We start from the raw sequence: 24232 nt of genomic DNA, 5'->3' as shown, positions 1-24232 counted from the left end.
TCTCCAGGGCATGGGTCCTTTCTCCTCTGCTCTCAAGGTAATTCCACTGTCCAGGCTCACAGAGCTGGGACCAGAGCAGTAGAGAAGACAGTCCCCACTGCACCCTCTCATCAGGTTCCCTTTTGCATGCAGCTCTCTCTGTGGAAGGAATCCACCATCACAACACACTCCCACTGTTTTCACTTTTCCTCCAGGACCCCTCGCTGGGCATCAGTTTCCTCACCGGCAAAAAAATTAAGGGATCCCAGCTAACTCTGCAGTGCCCTGGTGTCTTCTGAAATCTCGAAGGTAGAGGTGATGCTGTGGTGCAAAGACAGGGGTCCATATCTGGATTACGTGTCTTGGTATCAGGTGTAACAGATCAGAGGAGCTCAACCAGAGTGTGGTCTGGGTCTATCAGTCATGGGCCTCAGTCACTTGGTGAGAGAGAGAGGGGTGGTGGTGGTGGTGGTGGCTAACTTATTTAATGGTTACTGTGTGCCAGGCACTATCCAAACACTTCAGATATTTTAATTCACTAAATCATTAAAGTAAACCAGGTTACAGATGAGAGAGGTAAGGCACAGAGAGGCTGAGTAACTCCCCCTGTCATCCAGCTTGAAAGTGGCAGCGCCAGAGCTGGAACCCAGTGATCCAGAACCCATCATCAGCTATGGAAGTGAAGACATGCTCAGTGAGGAGGCTTTGCCAGGGGTTTCTGGGACACTGTTTCATGTCAGAGCATTTTTATTTCCTCAAGAGTGCACACATTTGGGGGAGGAAGGTCTCAGTTAGAATGAGCGTCCACATCAGATCACAACCACTAGCCTCTCTGCCCTTGCAGAGCCCAGCCTATTCTACCTGTCTCCTTTTATGCTGAGTTCTCAGGAAGCCCTCGTGGGTGTCCCCATATCTCACACACAAGCAGCCTGGCCTCCAAAGTTGCCCCACCTACACCATCTGAAACACCTGAACCCAACAACAGACAGGGTTCAAACATTTTCTTGGATTTCACCTCAGTGCCAGTGCCAGCCTCAGCACAAATGGCTCCTTGCAGAGACAGGAGCCTCCAGCTCCAGAGTCCTGAGTCGGGAGAAGGGCAGCTTCTGTCCAGCTGAGCCAGTAACAGGCACGTTACCACAAAACTTCCAATCACCACAGCCATTTGTTTGATTCCCTGTAAAGGTGTCAAGCATTTACAGATTATATTGGTCAGAGCTCTTGGCTGTGTCAGAAGCCCAACTTAAGTCGGTTTAGAGGGAAAAGGAACTTAATGGCTCCATGACCAAAGAGTAGACAAGACAGGGATGGATCATGGAAATGGAGGCAGATGGAACCAGGGCCTTGCATCCCTGCTGGTCCCTGCACACAAGCCTCAGTTGCCCCTTTGCTTCTACTTTGTCCTTGTGGAAGGGATATGGCCCCTTGAAAATTCCTCCGACGAGGAAGGGCTTTCTCCCAGGCAGAAGGCTGGCCAGAGGGAGGAAGTTTCCTGTCCTTGGGGAGTGAGCGGATGAAGAAGGGAGGGTGATCCCTTTTCAAAGAGTGGGGAGTGGGAGTCCAGGATGGGATTCCTTTCCTGGACACAAGGCAGGACTCCCCAACACAAAGAGTTCAGCCTCACCTTCATGAATCATTCAACAAACAGATAAGGGAAGACCTCCAATAGTACCGTGATGTGCTAGCCACTGTGGGAGGGAGGGCTCCAGGGCAGTGATCAACATGAGGACCCAGTTCTGCCCTACACCTTGCACTTTACCGCAAATGCTTCAGCAAGGTGAGTAACCAAGAGAAGGAGGTACTACAGAACACCCAACCTAGTCTAGGGATATCAGGGAAGGCTTCCAGGAAGCGGTGCCATCTAAGCTGAGACCTAATGACAAACAAGTGTCTCCCAGGTTTCGGGTTTTTTTATTTTTAATTTTTTTGTGTGTGAGGGTAAGGGACGGGGAGGGGAACGTGGTGGAGAGGAGACTGGAATGAACATTCCAACCGGAGACAACTCTGAGCTAAAAGATCAATGTGTGAGGGCTGCAAAGAAAACCACAGTGAGGGGGAAGCAGGCTGGAGCACCGGCATGGAGGACCTTGTGGGCCAGAGTGAGAGCTTGGATTTGATCCTGAGGACAGCGGAGAGCCACAGAAGTTCTAGGGAAGAGAGCAGTGGCACTGTCTGATTTCCGATTCTGAGATCCTTTGGTTCCCTGGGTCAAGGTGCACCTCCCACACGGGCAGAAAGAACATTCTGAGTCAGTTTTAGTTTAGACCTCCTAAAAAGTAATTAGAGAAAACACCTCAAGCCCCCTACAAGCAGCAGTATAGAAATGGGGGATAGGTGTTAAAGAATGAGTGGCCGGGGAAGTGGATGACCTGAGGGTGGGCCTGCTCCCCACTGTGTAACTAAGCTAGTGGGGAGGGAACTAGGGAGCCCTTCTCTCATTCCCCTAGGACTCTGGCTGGTACCAAAGGGCTGCCACTTCCTTGCCTTCTTGCTGGGTCTCCACTTCCTCATTGGCAGGATCTGCCAACACTGGGTGCAGGAGGCTAGGGGCTGGGTGAGGAAGCTGCCAGATCCTTCTCCGGTGAGCTGCAGGGGGTGAAGAGTTCTCTGTTCTGTTCTCCTGGAAAAGATTCTGTATCCTATGGCCCCACAGTGTGGAGGCCAACGGCCAAGTCTGTGGAGCACACTGTGGCCAGGTCCAGACTGAATCTAGGTGGTTTTCCTGAAAAAGAAAAAGGCCTCTGGAGGAGGGGGTAGAAGCTGAGAGTGAAGGGGTTGTTTGGTTACTGCCTGGTCTTGACCTTGAACACACACATAGCCACATACACACATACTCTGTGCCCCGGGGTGCTGGGAACCAGAGGTTTACACCCGCAGCAATAGGGGGAGGGACTGAGCTATGGGACCTGGGGGAGGGGAGGGGCAGGCTGGGCCTTGAAGGTGCAGGGCCCAAGTCAGGATAGAGGCAGCCCTCCCCCTCAGTAGCTTCAGGTGGCGCCTTCCCAGCAATCCTGCCAGCCAGGCACTCCAGCTGGTGGGTCTCAGCTCTCCAAACGCTCCTTCTCTCTGCCCCTTAGCTTCTGTTCCTCCGCTGTGTCTGTCCCTGGCCTTATGTCACTGAGACTCACCCTCTGTGTGTCTGTCTCACTATCACGGCCCTGTTTTGTCTCATCTCTCTCTTGATCTCCATTGCAATCCTTGTTTCCGACCGTGTCTCGTTCATGTGGCTTCTGTCTCCATGCCTGCCTCCCTCGCTTTCTCCATCCCCTCTGTCTCTCTGTTATCTTTGTCTCCTCCGTCTCCCTGCCTTGTCCCCACCTCCATCCTCACCTTCCTCTTGTACATGTTTCACCTTGGTCGCCACCTCTGTTCTTGTCTCCCTTCTGCTTCCCCCGCCCCGCCCCCAATCTAGCTCTCTCCTCCATGTCTCATCCTTGTCTCTGTGAACCCTTATCTCTTATTCCTTTCTCCATCTTTCTCCATCACTGTTTCTGTCCCTTTCCCTCCCTGTCTCCGACTCTGTCTCCTCTCTTCATCCACATCCTCTATCCCCATCCCAGGTCCCATCTCTTTCTCGTTCTTGTCGCCATACGCCCTCCTGAGCCGCCTCCGTGGTCCCCTCCGGGATAGGACCTTGATGGGGGCGGGGCCGAGGGACTGAATCAGAATAACTCGGTTAACTGGACGAATTGAATTAACTTCTTCACACGAGCGCCGCCAGGCCTGTTTCCCCTCCCTTCTGCGGGGCCGCAGGTGGGGAGGCCAGGGAAGGGGGTCGGGACCCTACGGCCTGGCACAATGCATAGACTGAAGGTCTGGTCCGGACTGGGGCGGGATGGGGACTCTAGGGATGGGGCCCGGGCAGCCTGCCCTGCATCTCTCGAGCCCTAAGAAGGCGGCGGCGACCCTTTGGGTGGGGGGTCGGGGAGACTGGGGGCGGGGTCTTGGCCGTCCAGGCCCCGCCTCGACGAGCTCGCCCCGCCCCACCCCCTCCGCGGGGTCCTGCGCGTTAAAAGGCGCGCGGGCCGGGCTGGGCTGCACTTGCGTTGCACCAAAGCGGAGCGCGGCCGCGACGGGGCGGGCGGTCTCGCGGGCGCTCAGAACTGGCCTCGGGTCCTCAGCGCCTGACGCTCCAAATCCCATTTTGACCCCAACCCGGCCTGGGACCCAGACTCCGACCCGGCCAGGCCCGGCCCCCGCCCCCGCCCCCCGGGCCGATGGACTACTCCTACCTCAATTCGTACGACTCGTGCGTGGCGGCCATGGAGGCGTCCGCCTACGGCGACTTCGGCGCCTGCAGCCAGCCCGGCGGCTTCCAGTACAGTCCCTTGCGACCCGCCTTCCCCGCGGCCGGGCCTCCCTGCCCCGCGCTCGGCTCCTCCAACTGCGCGCTTGGCGCTCTACGGGACCATCAGCCTGCGCCCTACTCGGCAGGTGAGCCCAGCCCTGGTCCAACCCTCCCTGCAAATCCTACGGCACCTCCAGCCCCTGCCCACTCGGCAAGTGGTTGCGACGGTCCCCCACAGCCGCACAATCTCTGCCCTAGCTAGATCCTCCAACTTCCCGCGGGACCTACAGCCTCTCGAGTAAGAGGAGGTTCCCTAGGCAGAGTTGAGCCCCACCCTCTCATCCTTCCTGTTCCTCTTTCTCGCCGCTGTATCCCTATCCTGTGCTCTTCAGGTCAAGGAAATAAACAGATCCCCGGTCTAGCCCCAGACTCTTCACCAGGCCCTCCCCTGCCCACATGCAACGATTGACCACCAAACCTCTCCATACCCTGTATCCTTGGAAGATTGCTCCCAGCTCAGGCCAATCAGACCGCCCATCCTTATCATCAGCACCCTATTACATGCCCGGCCCCAGCATGGGCCCTGGCGGCCGATGAGCTGCCCAGCTGGGAGCCTTCCTAGAGCTCCAGCACCATCAAGCCCCTACTGCCTGGTTTCGAACCCATCCTACATGTGCCCAAACCCTCTTGCACCACTGAAACCCATTCTGTGGCCAGAAGAAAAGGATGCTCAGGTCATTAAGCCACTTTTGTTTCTCCATTCCCCTGGAGATTTTCCCAGCTAGAGCCCTGCAGAACCTAGAAGCAGCGCCATGAGATGCCCAAGCCTCCTTCATCCAAGTCTCTAACTGAACCTTCAACCTCATGAAGGCTCTTAGCCACCCTCATCTTTCCAGTTAGAGTCCAAGCTGCCCCACCCAATCTCATTTCCTTCCTTCCTGGGACCACAGGACTCAGTAGAAGATTGGGACCTGTGTGATGGGGAGGAATAGTGAGAGAGACCTGAGCTTGGAGAAATGAGAACCAGGGAGAAACTGGAGTCAAACTGGGATAGGGATAGGGAGATTGGGTACTCAGGGTCATATGCACATGGGGACTGTGGAGCTAGAAACAGAAAAAGGGGAGATGGGCCCCAGAAAGCTGGAAGTTTGAGATGAGGAAGACGGGGACAGATACACAAAGATTGAGCAGAGATGGAAAGATCAGAGTCCGTGGGAGAAATGGGGACCCAGGGCTGGGGTGATGAAATAAATACCAGATGATGTGGACAGGAATTATGGGAGACTGAAAACAGATGAGGAAGATGAGGATAGGCATGGGGTGTTGGAGACAGGATTAGGGGAGATAGAGAACTAGGGAGACATGACAAAGATAAGGATAATGGAGATCTCTGGAGAATGGGGAGACCTAAACAGGGGCTGGGGACAAGAATGGGGAGGTAGTGTCAGAAATGCTGTCTGTGGAGCAATGGGAAGCAAAAGGGGCAGATAGGAGACTGGACAGAAAGAGTGATGGGTAGGGTTGGAGCTGGTTTTTGGAGGAGCTGGTAGACAGAAGGAGGTGCCTGGGAGGAAGAAGAAGGGCAAAGAGAAGATGGAGGAAGCTGGGAGGGGAGAAATAACCCTTCACAATGGGCACAAAGAGAAGAATGGTCCAGAAGGGGAAAATTGCAGGTCGATGAGGATGGAGAGAGATGAGGAAGAGGAGAGGGGGACACCTGGAGGAGAATGGGATGTGAAATGGGGCTGAGGAAATGAGGTCTGGGGAGAAGGATGCAGGGTGAAGATGGCCAAGTTTTTAAACGCCAGAGAGTCCGTGGCAGGGCTGAAGGTAGACCTAGGCAGGAGAGTCTCAGTCACCCAGCTGCAGTCCATGAGACAGGTTATTGGAGAGACAGGATGTTGGTGAGACCTCACAGACAGCCCAGGCTAGGAAGGGTAGAACAGGATCAGAAGTCAGGTCGACTGAGGGAGAGACATGCTGAGGGTCACAGGGGTGGGTAGACTGGTGGGAGGTGGAAGGAGCCCTGCGGAGGGCAGCGACAGGTCAAGAGTTTTGACCAGAGGATCAGATTTGTGGTTCCCTCGCTGCAGCTTTTGGGTCCCAGGTCTCCCCGCGCCCTGTCCGCCTTCATCCCTGCCGGCTCTAATCCAGCGGTGATGAAGCGATCTCAGATTGAGAGGGCCAAGCCCAGGGGCCAGGTCAGGGGCAGGGGACCGTAAGCGATCCCTCAGGCGCAGAACCCAGCGGGCCGGGCTCGGCTCCTCACGTCCCCACCCTCGTTGATTCCCCCCTCCCGCACACATCTGTAGTGCCCTACAAGTTCTTCCCGGAGCCGTCGGGCCTGCACGAGAAGCGCAAGCAGCGGCGCATCCGCACCACGTTCACCAGCGCGCAGCTGAAGGAGCTGGAACGCGTCTTCGCCGAGACTCACTACCCCGACATTTACACGCGCGAGGAGCTGGCCCTCAAGATCGACCTCACGGAGGCTCGCGTGCAGGTGTGTTTTCGCGGATGTGTGCGGGGAGCGTGCGCGCGCGGAGCGGGGCGGGAAGTTAGTGTCTGACACCTGGGAGTCCGCGGGACAGAGGGGCCTCACTTGGGCAGCCTGCGGGTGCAGCCTGCTGGCAGAGAGCTAGGGCCAGGGGCCAGGGCGCGGGCTGGCGGTGACAGGGCAGGAGAGGACCGGCAGCCCCGGGAGGCAGGCGGCGGGCAGAAGGGGCCTGAGGCCTTCGGCAGAACGGAGCTATTCAGCGTCACGATTTCCCCTCAGTCTCCCGGGTAGGGCTGAGCACTGCAGAGTGATGCTTGGGAAGCCAGGATGGAGGACGAGTGGGTAGAGGGTCAACTCCAGGTGGCCTCGGGGCCAAAAGAGGCCGAACAGGGGGAAAGCCTGCCAGCGCCTCCAGGCCCCCTCTTCAGCTCTGCAGCTGTGAAACGTCTGAGCCTGGAACTCCCGGGGTACAGGGTAGGCGCAGGAGCTGGGTCGAAACAGACTTTAGTCGATCTTATAAATCTGAGTTCAGATGTTCAGCTGGAGCGCATTTACTGAAGACCCTGAACAAAAGGTTTCCCAAGTACCCTAACCCGCTCTCCACAGCCCTGGGCTTCTTGTAGGGAGGAACTGGGGCAAGGGCTTTGGGAGACGAGGAGAGCGAAGACCGAGTCCGGCCCAAGAGGCAGAGAACACCGGGAGGCGGCGGGGTCTGCGGGTGCGATCCCAAGGGGAAGACGCTGAGGACCTGGGGGAAGGGACCAGTGGAGCAGGGGAGTGAGGCGAGAGATGAGGAGGCCAGCGAGCAGTGGTGGAGGGCCGAGGGGCCAAGACTCGGAAGGCTGGTTGGTAGTAATCGCGACCGGGCCCCTTCTGGACGGAGGTTTCACTCGCGCCTGGCGGCCCCGGGCTGACCGGTCCCTGTGCCCGCAGGTCTGGTTCCAGAACCGCCGGGCCAAGTTCCGCAAACAGGAGCGTGCGGCCAGCGCCAAGGGTGCGGCGGGTGCGGCGGGAGCCAAAAAGGGTGAGGCGCGCTGCTCGTCCGAGGACGACGACTCCAAGGAGTCCACGTGCAGCCCCACGCCCGACAGCACCGCGTCGCTGCCGCCGCCGCCCGCGCCCGGCCTGGCCAGCCCGCGCCTGAGCCCCAGCCCGCTGCCCGCCGCCCTGGGCTCCGGGCCCGGACCTGGGCCGGGGCCACAGCAGCTCAAGGGCCCGTTGTGGGCCGGAGTGGCGGGCGGTGGGGGTGGCGGGCCAGGCGCGGGCGCGGCGGAGCTGCTTAAGGCCTGGCAGCCGGCGGAACCCGGGCCCGGGCCCTTCTCGGGGGTTCTGTCCTCCTTTCACCGGAAGCCCGGCCCGGCCCTGAAGACCAATCTCTTCTAGCCGCTGGCCTCCAGAGGCTCCGGGCCTGCTTACCCCTGCCCCTCCAGGGCCTGACAGCCCCTTCCCATCCCAGGTCTGCCTGATGGCCCCACTCCCACTGTGTCTGACCCCTCCGTTTGCCCTCCCCAGCTTCGGAGACCAAGCCAGGGCTACTCTTGTCTTCACCCACCCCCATTCCGCACCGTGGGGGTGGGGGTGAGGTGGGGGCGGGTACTTTTCACTGGGAGAGCTCTCCTCCAGGAGAGCTGAGCCCCGGCTTCTAGCCTGGCTCTCTTTGAAAAGGGGATCAAACAATGCCTGCCCCAACAGTGCTCAAAGGTGAATCCCCAAATGGAACAGCCTGGCTTCCTTCCCTGCCTCTGCAGCTGGCTGGGTCTTCCCTCGGCTTGGTGACCAGCCTGCTGCCCCAGCCCTTGGGCTCACCCACACTGACCCCACCGGTACAAAGGCTGGTCATCATTGGGATAATGACAGGCACAAAGGGTTCCACCGCTGTTTTGTCCCTCACTCCTCCCCACCCATCCTCAGCCAGTCAGGCACAGAGGGGAGGCCCTGAGATGAGCAGAGCTGCCAGGGCATCGGGACAGAGGGCTTCCTCTTTCCTGTCTTTTTTGTTGTTGTTGCAGTTCTTTTCTTTGAAAAACTTGTAATTTATTGAGGTGAGTTTTGCTCAATCCAAATAAAACTTAATTTATTGACATCACACTGGAACCCTTCGGTACCCATGAAGGGGATAGGCTGCCTGCAAGAGCCCAGTTCCCCTTAATGACCAGCAAGGAACCCCCAGCTGCCACACAGCTGCAGCGCAGGGGGTACAGACCGGGAGACAAAACTAAGCAAACTGGCGCTTTGTGGCCAAGATTCTTTGCCCCTACCCAGACCAGCCCCAATAACATTAAAGTGCCCGCCCTCCCTAAACCCACACAGAAAAGCTTAAATAAACCCCAGCCCGATTCTCCCCGGGCTATTCCTTCATTGCCGGACGGACACCCCTGAGCGGGGGTTGGGAGAGGTCCCAGCTGAGCCCCTCCACCAGTGGTTCAGGCTGGGTGGAGGGCAGCAGGAACAACGGTGAAAGTGGGAACCCAAGACGTACCCATATGGACCCCATGGCCCCCCTGGGGCTGGAGGAGTGGCCCAGAAAGGGAGGACAGCACCAGAAAAACCGAGGTCCTCGGTAACCATGGCAACTGACCTCCACAGCCCTGGCTCTAAAAGGTGAGGAGTAGGATGTCCTAATTAGGACAATGATTGGGCAAATGATTGGGCAGTAGGGAACACAGGTCCCCAATAAATAGGCAGAAAAGTACTGCCCCGACCCCTTATAACTCTTAAACTCCAGGGCTCTGGCTGGGCCTTCAAGGGCGGGTTTGGCGCTCAGTTCGCAGCTTCAAAATGCCACCAAGGTCACTTGCTGAGCTGCAGGGTGTCCAGAAGGAGGCGCTTGTGAGCCGGGTCCTGCACCCCAGCTTCCTCCAGATCTTCTTCAGTGATGTCGCTGTAAGGGTAAGAGAGGCTGGGAGAAGGGCCAGGCGGTCCAGAGAGCCCCTAGCTTTGCCCCCAAGCCCAGCCCCACCCCATCCACTTCCAGCCCCGCCCCCACCTGAGAAACTCCAGGTCGTCCCAGCCATTGTGCACCAGTCCCTCCTCATAGCGTTCCAAGCCGATGGCCCTCAGCCAGGCTCCCATGCCTGCCTCACCCAGCCCGCCAGCCCGCCCGACCTGCGGGCACGGAGCCTGAGGGAACAGAGCAGGTTAGAGGGAGCACTGAGGGGGCCTGCACCCACAAAAGGACTTGCAGACAGCCATATTCTGCCACGTGCTCTGGGGTGGGGAGAGAGGCAGAGCAAGGGGCTGCTTCTTGCAACCTTCAGCTCCCCAGTGCCCAGCCCAAGGCAGAGGACTCCACTGAGTGCTGAACGGTGAAGGGATGCCTCCACCGCGGACAGGCACACTCTGCAGGCACACAGCCACCCTTGGCCCACACACCTCTTCTGCCAGGTCCTCTTGGATGCTCTCTCGGATGCGAGGCGGAGGGAAGCTGAGAGGCCGGCCGTACTCCGAGGGCAGCCCCCGGGGCGGCTGTAGCTCCAGGGGGCCTGGCAGGAGCATGGCTCGGCCAGGCCCAGCGGGAGCATAGTCCACCTCACTCAGTGTCTTGGCCATTTGCAGCACTGAGCAGGAGCGATCATCCCCACTGGCTACCTCCCCCAGGAAAGTGCTGGTGGGTGAGGGGCCTGGCGGGAGCGGGGGTCTTGGATGGGCCTTGGGAGGTGGCGGGCCACGAGTCTCAACCCCACTGCGGCCCCGGATCACTGGCCCTGGCAGAGGATCCAGGTTAGGGGGCAGGAAGATGGCCGAATCTGGCAGTGGTGGTGGTGGAAAGTCTGGAGGGGGCAGTGTGCCCCCGGAGTCCTCATCTGATGAGCTCCCCTCTCCTGCACGAGGAGCCCGGTGGCGCCCAAGCTGTGGGGCAGGCACTGTGATGGCCACTTTGTTCTTGGTGGCAGGTGGGACAGGAGCCCTGGCAGGTGAGGGTGGCTCCGGGGGCAGCAGCTGGTGTGGCACCCCTTCAAGGACGTAGTAGGCAGGGTTATTGAAGCTGTTCTTGGGTGGGGGGGCCACCACCCCTTCCGGCTCTGGAGCCCCCTCTGGTTTCAACCTGGGTTTGGGAGCAGAATAAAATCAGGGCCTAGAATCAAAGGAGAGAAGGGCAGGGGATGCAGTGGAAGGAGCACCGGGTGGGGAGTCAGGAGATGTAAGCCCCCACCCCTAGACTTGCATGTGACCGTAGGCACGTCACCTTCCCTCTCTGCCCCTTTGTGTCCTCAAGTCTAAAACTGGGGAGACAACTGGATAACCCCCAATCTTCCTTGCCTCACTCACTAAGAGTCTCCGACCTTTTTTTTGATTTTGTAACTGTAAAAGCTGTAAAATGGGTGAAAACAGAGGCCAGAAGGCAGGGCAATAAAAGCCTTCAATGAGAATGACCAGCCAGATGTGGAAAGCCCTGGAGACATCTGAGGCCAGTCTATTGAGGAATCTTACTCAAGGATTCAGGTTAGTTTTACTCAAGGCTGAAGATAAAACCAAAGTGACTGATAACAGCTGAAGATGACTGAAAATGCACCAGGAGTTTTTATTTATGTTCAAATGACAACTGGATATAATTAAAAAGCAAGCCTCACTTTCCCAAAGTATGATCCACGGAACACTATACTTGACCTTGACCCTTAAACAACATGGGCTTGAACTACACGGGTCCAACTCTATGCAGATTTTTTTTACTACTACGGTACTGCACGATATATGAGCCACATTTGTTGAATCCATGTGGAACTTCAGATAAACAGGAACTGAGGATCCAGAGGGATGACTATGAGTTATACACCCCTAACCCCTGCGATGTTCAAGGGTCAACTGTAGTTCCCCAGGATATTAATAGTTATTGCATGGAAAAGTTTCCTGGCCCATTAAGTTTGGGAAACTATATTCAACACAGCTGAAAAAGGATTTCCTTCCTGTCCACAAGCTCAGAGCTTTTGCTGATACTATTGTGCACTGGGAATATCTAAGAAAAGAATCTAGTAACAACCATTTCCCAAACTCATTTGACAACAAGCCGTTTCCAGTGGGGCATCTTGTAGGACAGTGTTCCATAGAATGCCCCAGGGCAACTTGTGCTGAGACACAGGCCTTTTCCAAACAGAAGGCTCAAGTTAAGTATCTAAGGGAGCTGTTGCAGAAACCATTTCTAAGTCTATTTTTTAAGATAGAAGTGAGAGGAGGGGCTGACTGTGCTCCCTTTGACTCAGAGAACCACACCGTCAGGAGGCCTGGCTGGCCAGTGGCCACGGGCATAGGGCCCCACAGAGACCCAACCAGAGGATGATCCCCAGGCCAACCCTGAGAGCCACGCACAGTGATGGATCAGGATGGATAAAGGATGGGAATGAGTTTCCTTCTCTCACCTGGGAGTCAAGGGCTCCTCCCTGGGAGCAGCTCGGGGTGGGGCTGGGGGCCTCCCAGTTGGTGGTGGCTTCTCTGGTTCTTCAAATAACTTGGACAGTGGGCAGGAGGCCTCTGTGGAGGCTGGCTTGCGGCTCCCTGACCTGTCAGGGTACACAGGGGAGGGAGATGAAGCAGGGGCTGGCCACGAGTCCCCAGGCACCCCTTCATGACTCCCCACAGAGCCCCAGCTCACCGGGGATCCTGGCTGCCTCGGGACACAGAGGGGGCTTTGCTCTTTGCTCCTGCCTCGTCCTTATCAATGCTGATCCACTCTGGGAGAGGAAGGGAAAGGAGACTTAGAAGGGACCTGGGGTCCTGCACCTCATAGACACCCACGGGCTAGCTAGCCCCTTCCCAGCTACTCCCCAGGGCAGGCCCACCCCCCAGACCTGGCTGTACAACTGCCAAATGTTCCAGGGATTCCAACGCCCACCCCACAGCCCTGGTCCTCCTCTCCTAGACCTGCCCGCACCGCCCCACTGTATGCCCCACACCCCTCCCAATGGAGCCCCCACCATAGAGTCGCTCACGGGTGCCCAGGCGCTCTGTGGGCACCCGCACCTTCATGGAGCCACGGATGTTGCCTGTCTCCTCGCCACGGTGGGACAGGAAGGTCAGGAACTGCTGGGCTGTGCTGCCAATCATTGACTTGAGCGCCACCACGCACTCCCCTGAAGGGCAGATGGAACAGACCAGCAAATTGGCAAGCCTTCCTAGGGCCCTGCCCAGCTTCCTATGCCTCTCGGCCCCCCTCTGCCCTCACCATAGGATTCGTAGCCGTCCATGGACTTGACTGTGAGCAGGAGGTGCTGGTCTTGCAGGTACTCGATATCAGCCAGAATGGGGTTGAGCTGGGAGCAGAGAGGCCCAGTGAGGAATAAAGCACCCCCGCACCCCACTTCCTGCCATGGCTCTGGCTCATCCCACCCTCAAGCTTGTCTGTGCTTACTCCCATCCACCTGAAGGAAAGATTTCCATGGGCCTTTCAGAGCACTCAAGAGCCCTGTAACTAATTGATTTTCGGCATCAACAATGGCCAACACAGCATCTGACGTTTAGTGAAGCTGAGAAGTATTTATGGAACAAATGAATGAACTGCAACCTGGTCTCCAGACCCCCTCCCCCCGCAAATAAAGCACATGCCTTCGTCCTCACTCATGCCCACTCCACGCACAAGCCCACACCATGGGCTCTTCCCACTCTCCCAGGCAGGCTCCAGCTGGCGTTTGGCTGCACTTCCCTCGGTGCCCTCACCCCCAAGCCTCACCGTGGGCAGCTGGCGTGAAGACCACTGCACCTTGAGGAAGTTGATGTTGTCACTGCTCTGGGCATCATTTTCAAAGCTCTTCTTATACTCTGGAGGGGGAAGGGGACACCCAACTGAGTGCCACCTCTCAGCTTCCCTCCCCCCCTAACTAGGGGGCTGCCCACTCCGGGCACCTCAGGCCTCCATCCCCCATGGCCCACACCCAGCCCTGGGCTCCGCCTCAGACCCTCCAGACAGGTAGAGTAGAACTCGATGAAGAACTTGGTGCGGCTGGCCGTCTTCACAATGGCCTCAATGCTCTCAAACTCGATGTAGGCCTGGTCTGAGGTCTTTGAGAGCCCTGAGGGGCAAAGGGAGGAATGCAGACAGGAGGGCTGAGAGGGTGGCAGAAGGAACAGGACACAGAGACTGAGCACTGGGGCAGGGAATCTGGAGCCCTGGCAGAGCAGGGGGGAAGGCCAGGAGGGGCCTCCTCCATCCCAAGCAGCCCAGGGAGACCCCAAAGCCCAAGAATGAGAGACCATCCGAGAAGGGGCCGGGAACCGGAGTGCCTGCAGGATATGCCCGCCAACAATCCACCACGCCACTAGGCACACAGGTACACAATGAGCCCCAGGCAGGCAGAGACATGTACACAATTACCTTCATACGCACACACCTGCTCACGGGCATATACCTCCCACGATGACTCAGGAACACAGACACCTTTACACATCACATATTCAGACACATTCCTGCACATGCATGTATGTGCCCGCCCCTACACACCCACACACACACACACTCAGATATTTTCAAAGCTGTGTACACCTCCCAGGCTACACCTGCACCCACCCAGATGGATGCCGTGCCCACAGCACAGCCAGAATAGCCACCTTTCTTGGAGATGAACTGAGAGGTAACTCCAACCTCAAACGTCCCAAACACGGGGGAGTGGTCACTGGTGACGATGTCATCCGTGCAACCTGGGGGAGGGGAGTAGGAATGGGGGCTCAGCAGAAAGCTCCTTACTCTCTGCTCCCGATTCCCAAAGCCAAGGCAGAGTCAGGTCAAGGACCACCCGGGATCACCCATCACCCTGTCCGGGAGGCTCTGACCGTAGGAATTGCAGATGATGTGGGTCTCGGGATAGGATTTCCAGAGAATCCGGTCACACCATGAAGGCACGTTGGTCCGGACCTGGGGCAGGGGACAGCAGTGTGGTCAGGGGTCAGTTGGGGGTTGCTTAGCTGAGGCCCATGCCCCTACCACACTGGGTCCGACATCCACCTCCAACACCCAAGAACACCCCTGAGGCCTCAACGGGCCACAGAGGCTGGAATGGTAAGTGCAGAGGCTTGACCCCACACACACTCTTGATTCTTCACAGTCCTGGGGGGTCTCCCCGGGCCTAACCCATTCTCCTCACTCACCCCAGTTGGCTTCTGCTTGTGCCAGGCATACGTGTCCCGGGAACCCCGCTCATAGCGGTAGGTGGGTGGGAAGGAGATCTCCTCCTCACCTAGGAAAGGCAGGGATGGAGGGGTCAGGGCCCTGAAGACCCAGGGATACCACAAGGACCCTAGCCTCAGGGACTGCCGCTACCACGCCCATACTCACTGAATCGAAGGAAGACCTTGTGCTTTTCCCGCTCCAAGTTGAGCTGGTCCACCCTGAGCAGGGGCTCAAACTCCTTCCTGCTGATGTAGTTCAGGATCTCCTGAGGGGAGAAGGGACATAAAAGCTGGGGCCTTGCCCTTTCAAGCTAGAGGTGAGAGCCCACCTGGGCCCCAGCCCAGCCTCCCCACCCGCCACCCACTGGGCCCTGCTCATACCTGTATATCCATGTCCAGGCGGTAGTTGAGGTCTCCAAACCAGAAAAGGTGAGTGAAACGCAGAGATATATCAAAGGCACTGAGCTGCCGATCGCCCAGTGTGAGTAGCCGCAGGATGTCCAGGTAGTTCTGGTTCCGCCTATGGTGGGGGTAGGGAGAGCTCCAGGGTCAGATGTCAGGGACAGACATGGAGATAAGAAGTCTCTGGCTGGGGTTGGGGACAGGGCAGAGATCAGGGTCCCTGGGGACAGAGGAAGGAGCTGGGGACAAGGTCAAAATCAGGGACAGACAGAGGGGTCCTGAGTTGAGGTAAGGAAGGAGGCCTTGGGGGACAGGGATGTAGGAGGGTTGTGGACTAGAATATGGGAGAGGGAATAGCTCTCGGGAATAGAGGGTAAGGCTAAAGAGATGACTGGGAAGGCACTCCCTCACCGGGCAGTCTTCTCATTTCCCGAGGTGAGGTGGCAATTCACAAAGCCAAACGAGGTGCCGTTGAACATGAAGGAGACACCCACGGCCCCCTTGTTTCCTGTCAGGGCAACAGAAGAATGCCTGGGGCACCCTCGGTGGGCTCCCAACTTTACCCCCCACCCGCTGAAGCAGCATTGCAAAGATCCTCCCGACGCCCCCATGGCCGTAAGGCAGGCAGTTCCCTGCATACACAACCACGCCTTCTCTGGGGTCCACACTGGGCACTTGCAGCCCCGTCTGGATGGTCTGAGTCTGTCTGCATGTGACAGCAGAGTCCCCGGAGATCACAGGGACCCCAGTGGTGAAGGGGCAAGGCTTTGCAGATACTGAGCACAATCTATCCTGAGGTAGCAGTGGACTGCAAACAGGGAGACCTGGGCACTATGCTGGTGCCAGGCTCTATCACATACTAGCCTGTGTAACCTTGGACAGCTCACTTGACCACCTGGGCTCGAGTTTTATCATCTATGAAATGGAGATAATTATCCTGGCCATGCCTCCTGGTGAGGCTGGAAGACATTTAGAATATGAACATGCTTTGCAAAGTTCAAAGAGTTCTATAGATAGGAGGAGACCCTGGACCCTGGCTGGAAAAGAAGCAGGAGGAGTGGCCAGAGGGACCCCACCCTCTCTCCTCACCCAGGGTGTTGGCAATGCCGGTCTTCACGCTGGACGTACTGACGTGGCTGATGCGGTTCTCGTGCTCTGGCTTGACCAGCACGGCCACCTTGATGTTCCACAGAGACTGCATAGCAATCTGGGGAGAGGGTGCAGGGTCACCCCTGTCCCAGGCTGGGCCACTGTCCCCATCTCCCTTCACCATCACCCTGCCCAGCCCACGCTATAGACGGTTCTGGAAATCACAAGGTAAGAAGGCCTGCCACACCTTTTCCTGAGGAACCAGAAAGAGTGGCCTTCCTACAGCATAAAGGACTCAGGGTAGACTTCCTAAAAGATATTCCCAGGAACCAGAAGGAGAGCCAGTCAAGCTGTGGAGAGCCAGCCAGTGTGGGGGGAGAGGGGCTAGACAAGACAACATCCCCTCACCGGGCGGTAATCCAGATCCGTGAGCTCCTTGAGGCCCCCGCGGAGCAGGTCCAGCCACTCGCGGTCACCCACTGAGTTCTCCTGGGTCCCAAAAACATAGATGTCATGGGGTATGGTCACCGTGACCTCATCCAGGGTCTTCCCCAGACCCTTCGATGTGAACCAAGATGTCACAGTTTTCGGAGGCGGTACACTTCCTGGAGGTGGAGGGGACGGGGCAGTCAGGCCCCTGCCTGGGGCCTTTCCTCTCTCCCACCCCAGTCCCTCCGCAGGCCTGACCCATGTTCCAGGTGCCTATGAAGATGGAGATCATGTCGGGCTCGTCCTGCTTGGAGTGCTTGTTCTTCATGAGCTGCAGGAGCTGGCAGAAGGCCTCACGCTTCTGCAGGGGACAGCTGTCAGTCAGGCACAGGTGGGCAGCCAGGAAGTCCCCTTCCACAGGCCTACCCTGCTAGGTGGCCTGTCCCTCAAGGACAGGGACACACCTCTGGCTCACCACCACACACCCACTCCTCAAGTATACAGCAAGTGCTCAGTAAATGTTCACTGAATGATTATCAGCCCACCCTTGGGCCGCCCACTCTCAGTACCCATACTCTCCACCCCATCATAACTGCCTGCCCCGTGAGGGATGACCTCTCTTTCCTCCCATCTGGCAGGGACCCCTGCAGCCCCCGGTGACCAGGCCCATGTGCTGCTCACCCGGGCGCTGACAAAGATGAAGTCCTTGCGCTGCGTCCGGTCCTTCTCCTTCTCAAACACGACGCCCAGCTTGTTCTGGACCCGCTGGGACTTAATGAGCTGGCGGACTAGGGGATGGAGAATGAGTCACACCACCCTGTGCCCACAGATCCAGGGGGCCCACCCTGCTGCCCATCTTGGGTTGGGCCCTGGCTCACTTCGGTCATGTGTGAAGGTTGTCCAGTCCTCCTGTGAGTCCCGCTGCCTCCGCAGCAGCACCAGCCGCCCACCCTCCACGTCCACACTCAGCGTGAACTTCTGTGACTTCCCGATCTTGGTCAGGTCACCCAGGGTCACATCCAGCTTCACCTGCAGGCCAGGAAGTGGGGGTGTTGCTGAAAAGACCCGGGGAGTAGGTAACACCCTCTTCACCTCCACCCGCTCTCTGCCCTGGAATATCCCCCCACCCCCCGCTATGTACCTCAAAGGCCTGCACAGGGATGGTCTTGGCCTTACGTGTGGATGGCTGCAGTGGGACCGGGGGAGCTGTGGAACTCATGTCCTGCAGGGCCTTCAGGGCCTGGAGGGGGCAAGGGCAGAGCGAGGTCAGGAGCCTTGCTGAGGGCAGGGGCAGGGAGGGCCACCGCTGATGTTGGTGTCAGTGCTGAACTATAGATTCAGGGTTCAGATCAAGACAAGGCAAGTGGCCAGGTGAGGGGATCAGGGGTCAGAGGTCAGAAGTCAGGGCACCTTCTTCTGGATGCCTGACAGGAAGTCCTTCAGCACTGACAGCTTCAGCACCAGGCTCTCTAATTCCTGCTCCCCGGTCTGTGGTGGGTTCTGCAGGGAAAAAGAATGAGGTTTGTCCATGAGACCACCTAGCAGGAGGCCCCTCGCCCAGTCCCAGAACACAAACCCACTCCCCAGAGGTCTCTCCACAGTCCCACCTGCTGCTGCAAAAGGCGGGTCACCATGGGTGAGCTCTGCTGGTCAAACACCTTGGACAGGATCTCCAGACCTGACAGGACCTTGTCCACCTCACTATGGAGACACTAGGTCAGAACTCCCTACTCTGACCCAGGTACAGGGAAAAGGGGCTGAGTGTGTAGGGGTTTCAGCTGCCACCATGAGGATACAAGGGTTCAGGTGAGGAAAAGTCAGGAGGCAACAGCAGGCTCTCTGTACCGAGCCAGAGATCAAAGGTCAGGGCATCTGCATAGCAAGCGGGTGGGAGAGGACAGGTATGAGGTAAGGGTGGAGCGCATGGCGCTGGGTGCCCCAGGTACCTGTGCAGCCTCCGGCATGAGGTGGCAAGGGTACGGGTGAGGTGTGGCAGGTTGCTGGCTCCGCCCCGCACGGCCTCCAGGTCCAGCCCGTAGCTACCTTTCAGGTACTCGTGCGAGACAGTGCTCAGCCCATTGGGAGCACTTGGGGGAGGGGTTAAGAGGTCAGTGGAGGCCCGCTGATACTGTCCTAGCACCCCCCACCCCCTCCCTAGAGGAGATGGTACAAGTGGCGATGAGAGTGCAACAGACCAGGGTGTCTGCCTCCTGGGGGTCGGGGAGGGGGTGCCTTAAAGGTCTTCCCACCTTTGTTGAGGACATGGTTCTCAGAAAAGACAAGGACTGCCTGCTCAGGAGGGATTGGGGGTCTCACCTCTCAGCAGCTGGAGCTGTGGGGGTCTCAGGGGCTGCTGGGGGGCTGCTGGGCCCCAGGGGGGCAGAAATGCTGGTAGAGCCAGAGCGCGGGGGCAGTGGGGGCTTCTCATCCTCCCCATCTGTGGACAGGAGCCAGGAGGCAGCGGTATGAGCCTCCTGCTCTCCGTGAAGTGGGGGGTAGGGCGGGGGGTGGGCACCATGGCTGTCAGGGACTTCCATGGAAAGGAATAAATGGCCCAGGCACCAGGAAGAGTGGCAGGGGGCTTCAGAGGAGGCAGGTTGAGAAGATGGGGTAGGAAGTCACGGGGGACGTCCGGTGAGGGGCAGGGAAGGTACATGGCACCCAGGCAGCACCTGAGGCATCACGGTCATCCGGCGGGTCCGGCTCTCGCTCCCGCTCCACGGGCAGCAGCAGGGCACACACCAGGCCCTGGTTGGGCTGGGCATACAGGCTGATGAGCTCCCCCAGGGTCTGGAAGCGTCGCACTGGCACACCCTGCGAGGTCTGCAGGCCAGCAAGAGTGGGAGAAGGGTCAGTCACCTGGTCCCCAACCTTAGGCTAGAATCAAGGACGGGGTCAGGGTCCAAGCTCCTACCTGCACAGCCAGGAAATCTTCTCCGTCAGGTAGAATTCGGTATGTGTGCACATGCTTCTGATACCTGACAGCAAAGCAGGGGGTCCAAATCTGTCTCCCCCAGGATGGCATCTAAGTCCCAAGGCATCCCTTCCTCCTGACAACCAGTGGGCCCAGCCCCCGGGGCCCCTTGGCTACGTTTCCCTGAAACTGTCTACCCAGGTTGCACAGGGTTAATGATGGGGCCTGTCCACTCTATCCTGCTGGTGCTAAGCAGAGCAGGAATGACCGGACCCCACCCCAGACCTACATATGCTCCACACCCACTGCAAGGCTGGGGAAGCAACAGGCAGCTCTTTTGTGGCTTCTGCAGCTGTCTAAACAGACCCTCTGGGCTGTGGTACTAGTCTGGGGCCCCCGCCAGAGTAAGAGTCCTCAGAAGCCTGGGTAACTCATCTGCGTGCATGGGGGACGTGCAATCACACGTGTGTCTGCCGCCTGTGTTTACACTGGTTGTGTGGTTCTGCTGTCTGAAGCAGTCTTGCTGAGGGGATGTGGGGATACCACCCTAGGGATTTCCTTCCCCTTCCTCAGACACCAGGAAATTGGGAGGACACATGGAGGCCTGCTGTGGGGGATCTGGGCCTCTAGGAGCCCCAAGCTGAGGAGGGGCACGAGGGGTGCTGACAGATGGCAGCAACAGCTGAGCAGGTGACAGCTGAGCCTGGTCCAAATGGTACAGCCCGCGCTCAGTGGGGGCGGAGGATCTCTCTACAGCCACGCCTCCAGGCAGGCTTGCCCAAGGGAGTCACCTGGACCATGTGTGGGGCAGTAGGTGGGTACTGGCACTAGAGAGGATCAAACGTCTACTTGAGGAGACCCTATACCCTGGGCACAGGGCCACCCTCTCCTCTCAGGTAAACTCCTTTTGGGGACTCTCCTGACCACTGGGCACAAACTGTGTGGGTATCTGTGTGTGACTGGGTGTGTTGGTTTGTGGATTGTGGGTCTGTGTTTATAACAATAATAGCATCCCATTAACTGTGTCCTGTCTCTGTGACAAGCCAGGTACTCAATGTCCTATAGACATGATCTCATTTAATCCTCACACTTTAAGGAAGATATTATTATTATTATCCCCATTCTCCAGAAAAGGAAACTGAGGCTCAAAGATGAAAAGCAATTTGCCTAAGGCCACAAAGGAAGAGGCCAAGCTAGCATTTAGAGTCAGGACAGAGACCAGGACTTGTATCCTGGCCTGCTTGTTGGATTGCCTGTGACTACAGGGGCAGGGGTGTGTCTTTGTTTCCCCTGTACACATAGGTGTCATGTACAGGTAAGCAAGTATGTTTCTGATCACCCACCTCTAGGTTCCTGAGATGCAGGGAGTAACCAGAGTCAGCTGGTAAAGCTGAAGCCCCCACACACAGACAGACCCCCACCCCACCCAGCCCCTCCCTGGTAATGGAGCCAGAATTTTTCCCTCCTGGGACAATAATGTTCCTCGTCCAGACACAGGCCCAGCTGTCCCCCTCCCACTCAACAGCTGACCTAGCACCTGCCTCCCTCCCCTCCCTAATTAGGGGGTATGCCTCATAGGGGGCTGGTATGCAGGACTCTTAAGACGTTCATCTGCCCAGGCTGTCCCTCGTCAGTCTCCCCTCTTGGGCCTCAGACGTGGGACATAAGCTGAAACTCAAGGGACATAAGCCCCTTGCTCTTCAGGTCCACTGTCTAGGCCAGGGTTCCTCAACCTCAGCACCACTAACATTATGGACCACATTCTTCTATTGTGAGGGACGGTCCTGAGTGCTGTCGAACAGCATCCCTGGCTTCTGCGCACTAGGAGCAGGTAGCATGATCCCAGTTGTGACAATCAAAAATATCTCTGCCAACTATCCTGAGGGGTAAAATCAACCCCAACTGAAAACCCCTGGCCTAGACCAGTGTACCCCCAAAGATGTGAGGAGAACAGAGGGGAAAGAGACACAAGGATAGGGAGTTGGGAGGGCTCATGGGGCTGAGCAACATAACTAGAGCTAAACAAAGCAGCGCCACAGCTTCCCACTCACTACCTCCCACTCCAGAGGCCTACAGGAGCCCACCCAGTGGCTGATCTGGGGGGGTAGGGGGGGCTGCGCTGCAGCTCAGGAAGATTCCAAAACCGAAAGTGCAAACCCACCCAACACCACCGCCACACATGGTTGATGGGTAGTAGCACAAAACCAGGCCCACTCGGAGAGCTGCCAAGTCTAGCCCCACACTCAGCACCTACAGCTCAGGCCTAGGGCGGCCGCATTCCCAAGAGCTAGAGCACACACACTCACCCACTGATTCATGAAATAATGACATGGCCACATACAGCCTTCCCTCCCCTTCTCCTCCACACTACCCTGCCCCCCAGACCCAGTCATACATATCCAGGCAGGCCCCAGTCTCAGTTCTGGGATTCAGAAAGTCCCCATAAGGAAGCTGCTGGGCATCCCCCCACACAGGCCATCAGTTCCTCTGGCCCCGGCTCCTTGTCAGATACCTGATCCCTACATAAACACAAATGTACACAACCGTGGAATGCACACCCTCACGCCTGCCTGGAGGATGCCTGACCCGGTCTACCAGAGACTCCTTGCATTTTCCCCAATTACAGCTACCCGGGGCAGCAGGACCAGACATACTCTGCCCCCAGACACACAGCAGGAAGGAAGTGCTCCCTGCATCCTTCCTTAAATCCAGCAGAAAGCCAAGGTCCTCACTCTGGGGGGCGCTGGCGTCCCACCGTCCCAGGCCCTGCCCCCACAACACTCAAGGAAGCCCGGGCCATGCCCCCGCCCGATTGGAGCCCCGGCCCCACTCACAGGACGCAGAGAGCAAAGGCTCCCGCCACGCTCTCACTGTCTCGGACCAGGAAGCTGCCATCGCGGCCTGCCCGGGCCAGCAGCTCCTCGGCGGCGGCGCGGCTCAGGTCGCGGTGGTACCAGGCGGGGGCTGGGCTGCCCAAAGCGGCCCCCGGCCCGGCGCCCCCCGGGCCCGGCGCCCCGCACGCGGAGGCCATGGCCCGCGCAGGGCTCAGCGCCTCCCGCGCCCACCGGCCCGCGCCATCCGCCCCGGGACGCTCGGGGCTGAGGCTAGGACCGGGCCCGGGTCCCGGGGCTAAGGATCCGCCGGCGAAGCCGACCCGGAGATCGGAGCTCCGCGTTCCGCCGCGCTTGCCGCCGGGTTTGCCGCGCAGCCGACGCCGCCAGCAGCGCCGGCCTCAACTTGAAGAGAAAGAAAAGTTTGTTCAGAGGCGGCGGGGGAGGGGCAGGAGCGGAGCGCGGTGCCCGGCGGCCGGCCCCCACCCCCACCGCTCGGCCCGAGGCCCGGCCCGCCCCTGCCCCCACCCTCTTCCCTATGGGGAAGTTGCCCTTTGCATCCCGCAGGACCCAGGACCCCCCAAATCCCAAGGCCTCTCAAACCCCACATGATCTGCCCCGCCATCACCAGAGATCCAGCTCCTAACCCCCGCATCGAAGCCAAGTCCCCCCCGTCCTAAGCCCGACACTTCGGGATCCCGACCCCTTCCTTCTACACTGGCAATTATACGACCCCCCAACTTCCATAAACGTTTGATCCCACCCTCAAATCCTTTCCATTCGGACTCCCTACAGACTCGTAGGATCGAGTTACCAAAATCTGCAAAGGATCCCATGATGAACCTCCTGCCGTCCCCTCTCCCCATCACCCCCAACTCCCTTGAAATCCAGCCCCTTCTTAGACCTGAGCCCTCAAACTCTACTGGGTCCAAATCCCGTGGGGGGATCCCTCACAAACCCCCAGAAGAGCTCCAGTGTCCTCGAATCCCCAAGCACCGTCCCTGGCAGCCCCTCTCAGCCCAGGCAGAGCCCTTCCCCCTCTCGGCCAAGTTCCCTGGCACCATCCCCCATACCCGCAGGCCCCGGCCTTGAGGGGCTCAGCAGTTAAGAGAGCAGGCCTCCCTTTGCCCATACAGAAGAAAGTTCCCTCAGCCCCTCGGACTCCCGACCTCTCCCTAGAGCCTCGGCTGCCGTACTCAGACTCCCACCTCCTGGGCTGCTCCGAAGCCCCCTTCCCCCGGGGAAGCGGCCCTGGACTCTCAGCGGCCACTTAAGATGGCCATCCTCCGCCGCCGCACCCCCCTCGCCTTCCGCCCCGCCCGCCGCTCCGCCCCCGCGGCTCTCCGCGGAGCCGGGGGTAGCACCCGCGCGCCCCGCCTCGCCCGGGCCCAGGGCCTTGATCCCAGAGCTGCTGACCGGCCGATTGACCTCGGGCAGGTCACGGCGCCTCTCCGAGCCTCGCCTTCCGGCTCTGTAAAATGGGGATAACGTTTTGAGGGCAGAGTCCACGGGACTGTGCTTGTAAAGCTCTCGGCACCGGGCCCGGCATCCAGTGGGCGCTCCCGAAAGGCGGCTATTTTTATTATTAATTAAGGAGTAACGAAGATGACAGCTGTGTAAACTGTAAAGCGCGGCGGCGGAACGAATGGGTATTATTAGCACCCGCCCCCGCCCCAGCTACTCCCTCCAAGTCAACAAACTTGAGCCTTTGT

The 24232-nt window shown here is 58.4% G+C and overlaps 2 protein-coding genes and 1 long non-coding RNA gene across 3 annotated transcripts; 1 reads left to right on the top strand and 2 right to left on the bottom strand.

Annotated features, from left to right (window-relative positions):
• Positions 1-694: 694 nt before the first annotated feature.
• Positions 695-4705, bottom strand: LOC138420893 (uncharacterized). Its single transcript, XR_011249355.1, has 3 exons — positions 4212-4705; positions 2464-2701; positions 695-1156 (listed from the first exon to the last, which is right to left on the bottom strand). It is a non-coding gene; the product is annotated as an uncharacterized lncRNA (long non-coding RNA).
• PHOX2A (paired like homeobox 2A) lies at positions 3984-8847 on the top strand. Its single transcript, XM_069554582.1, has 3 exons — positions 3984-4413; positions 6580-6767; positions 7695-8847. The coding sequence occupies exons 1-3, from the start codon at positions 4197-4199 to the stop codon at positions 8142-8144; spliced, it is 855 nt and encodes a 284-aa protein (XP_069410683.1). The 5' UTR covers positions 3984-4196; the 3' UTR covers positions 8145-8847.
• INPPL1 (inositol polyphosphate phosphatase like 1) lies at positions 8809-23837 on the bottom strand. Its single transcript, XM_069554580.1, has 29 exons — positions 23729-23837; positions 22524-22925; positions 19690-19753; positions 19448-19598; positions 19092-19212; positions 18722-18862; positions 18383-18476; positions 18186-18275; positions 17917-18015; positions 17654-17804; positions 17457-17563; positions 17034-17136; positions 16755-16951; positions 16347-16464; positions 15669-15765; positions 15237-15375; positions 15022-15121; positions 14835-14923; positions 14520-14601; positions 14298-14387; positions 13649-13762; positions 13423-13511; positions 12919-13006; positions 12671-12826; positions 12349-12427; positions 12116-12256; positions 10134-10806; positions 9748-9881; positions 8809-9642 (listed from the first exon to the last, which is right to left on the bottom strand). The coding sequence occupies exons 2-29, from the start codon at positions 22718-22720 to the stop codon at positions 9552-9554; spliced, it is 3795 nt and encodes a 1264-aa protein (XP_069410681.1). The 5' UTR covers positions 22721-22925; positions 23729-23837; the 3' UTR covers positions 8809-9551.
• Positions 23838-24232: the final 395 nt, after the last annotated feature.

This window comes from Ovis canadensis, chromosome 15 (assembly GCF_042477335.2).
Source record: "Ovis canadensis isolate MfBH-ARS-UI-01 breed Bighorn chromosome 15, ARS-UI_OviCan_v2, whole genome shotgun sequence".
In the NCBI taxonomy this organism is placed as follows: domain Eukaryota; kingdom Metazoa; phylum Chordata; class Mammalia; order Artiodactyla; family Bovidae; genus Ovis; species Ovis canadensis.
The sequence above is the reverse complement of the archived record's forward strand: the minus strand, read 5'-3'. Positions and strand labels throughout refer to the sequence as shown.

Coding starts and splice junctions, on each gene's coding strand:
- PHOX2A (XM_069554582.1), top strand. CDS start 4,197: ATGGACTACTCCTACCTCAATTCGTACGACTCGTGCGTGGCGGCCATG. Junction 4,414..6,579: donor GCCTGCGCCCTACTCGGCAG/GTGAGCCCAGCC, acceptor ACACATCTGTAG/TGCCCTACAAGTTCTTCCCG. Junction 6,768..7,694: donor TCACGGAGGCTCGCGTGCAG/GTGTGTTTTCGC, acceptor CTGTGCCCGCAG/GTCTGGTTCCAGAACCGCCG.
- INPPL1 (XM_069554580.1), bottom strand. CDS start 22,720: ATGGCCTCCGCGTGCGGGGCGCCGGGCCCGGGGGGCGCCGGGCCGGGG. Junction 15,376..15,668: donor GGAAATGAGAAGACTGCCCG/GTGAGGGAGTGC, acceptor CCCCCACCATAG/GCGGAACCAGAACTACCTGG. Junction 14,602..14,834: donor ACAAGCAGAAGCCAACTGGG/GTGAGTGAGGAG, acceptor CCCCTGCCCCAG/GTCCGGACCAACGTGCCTTC.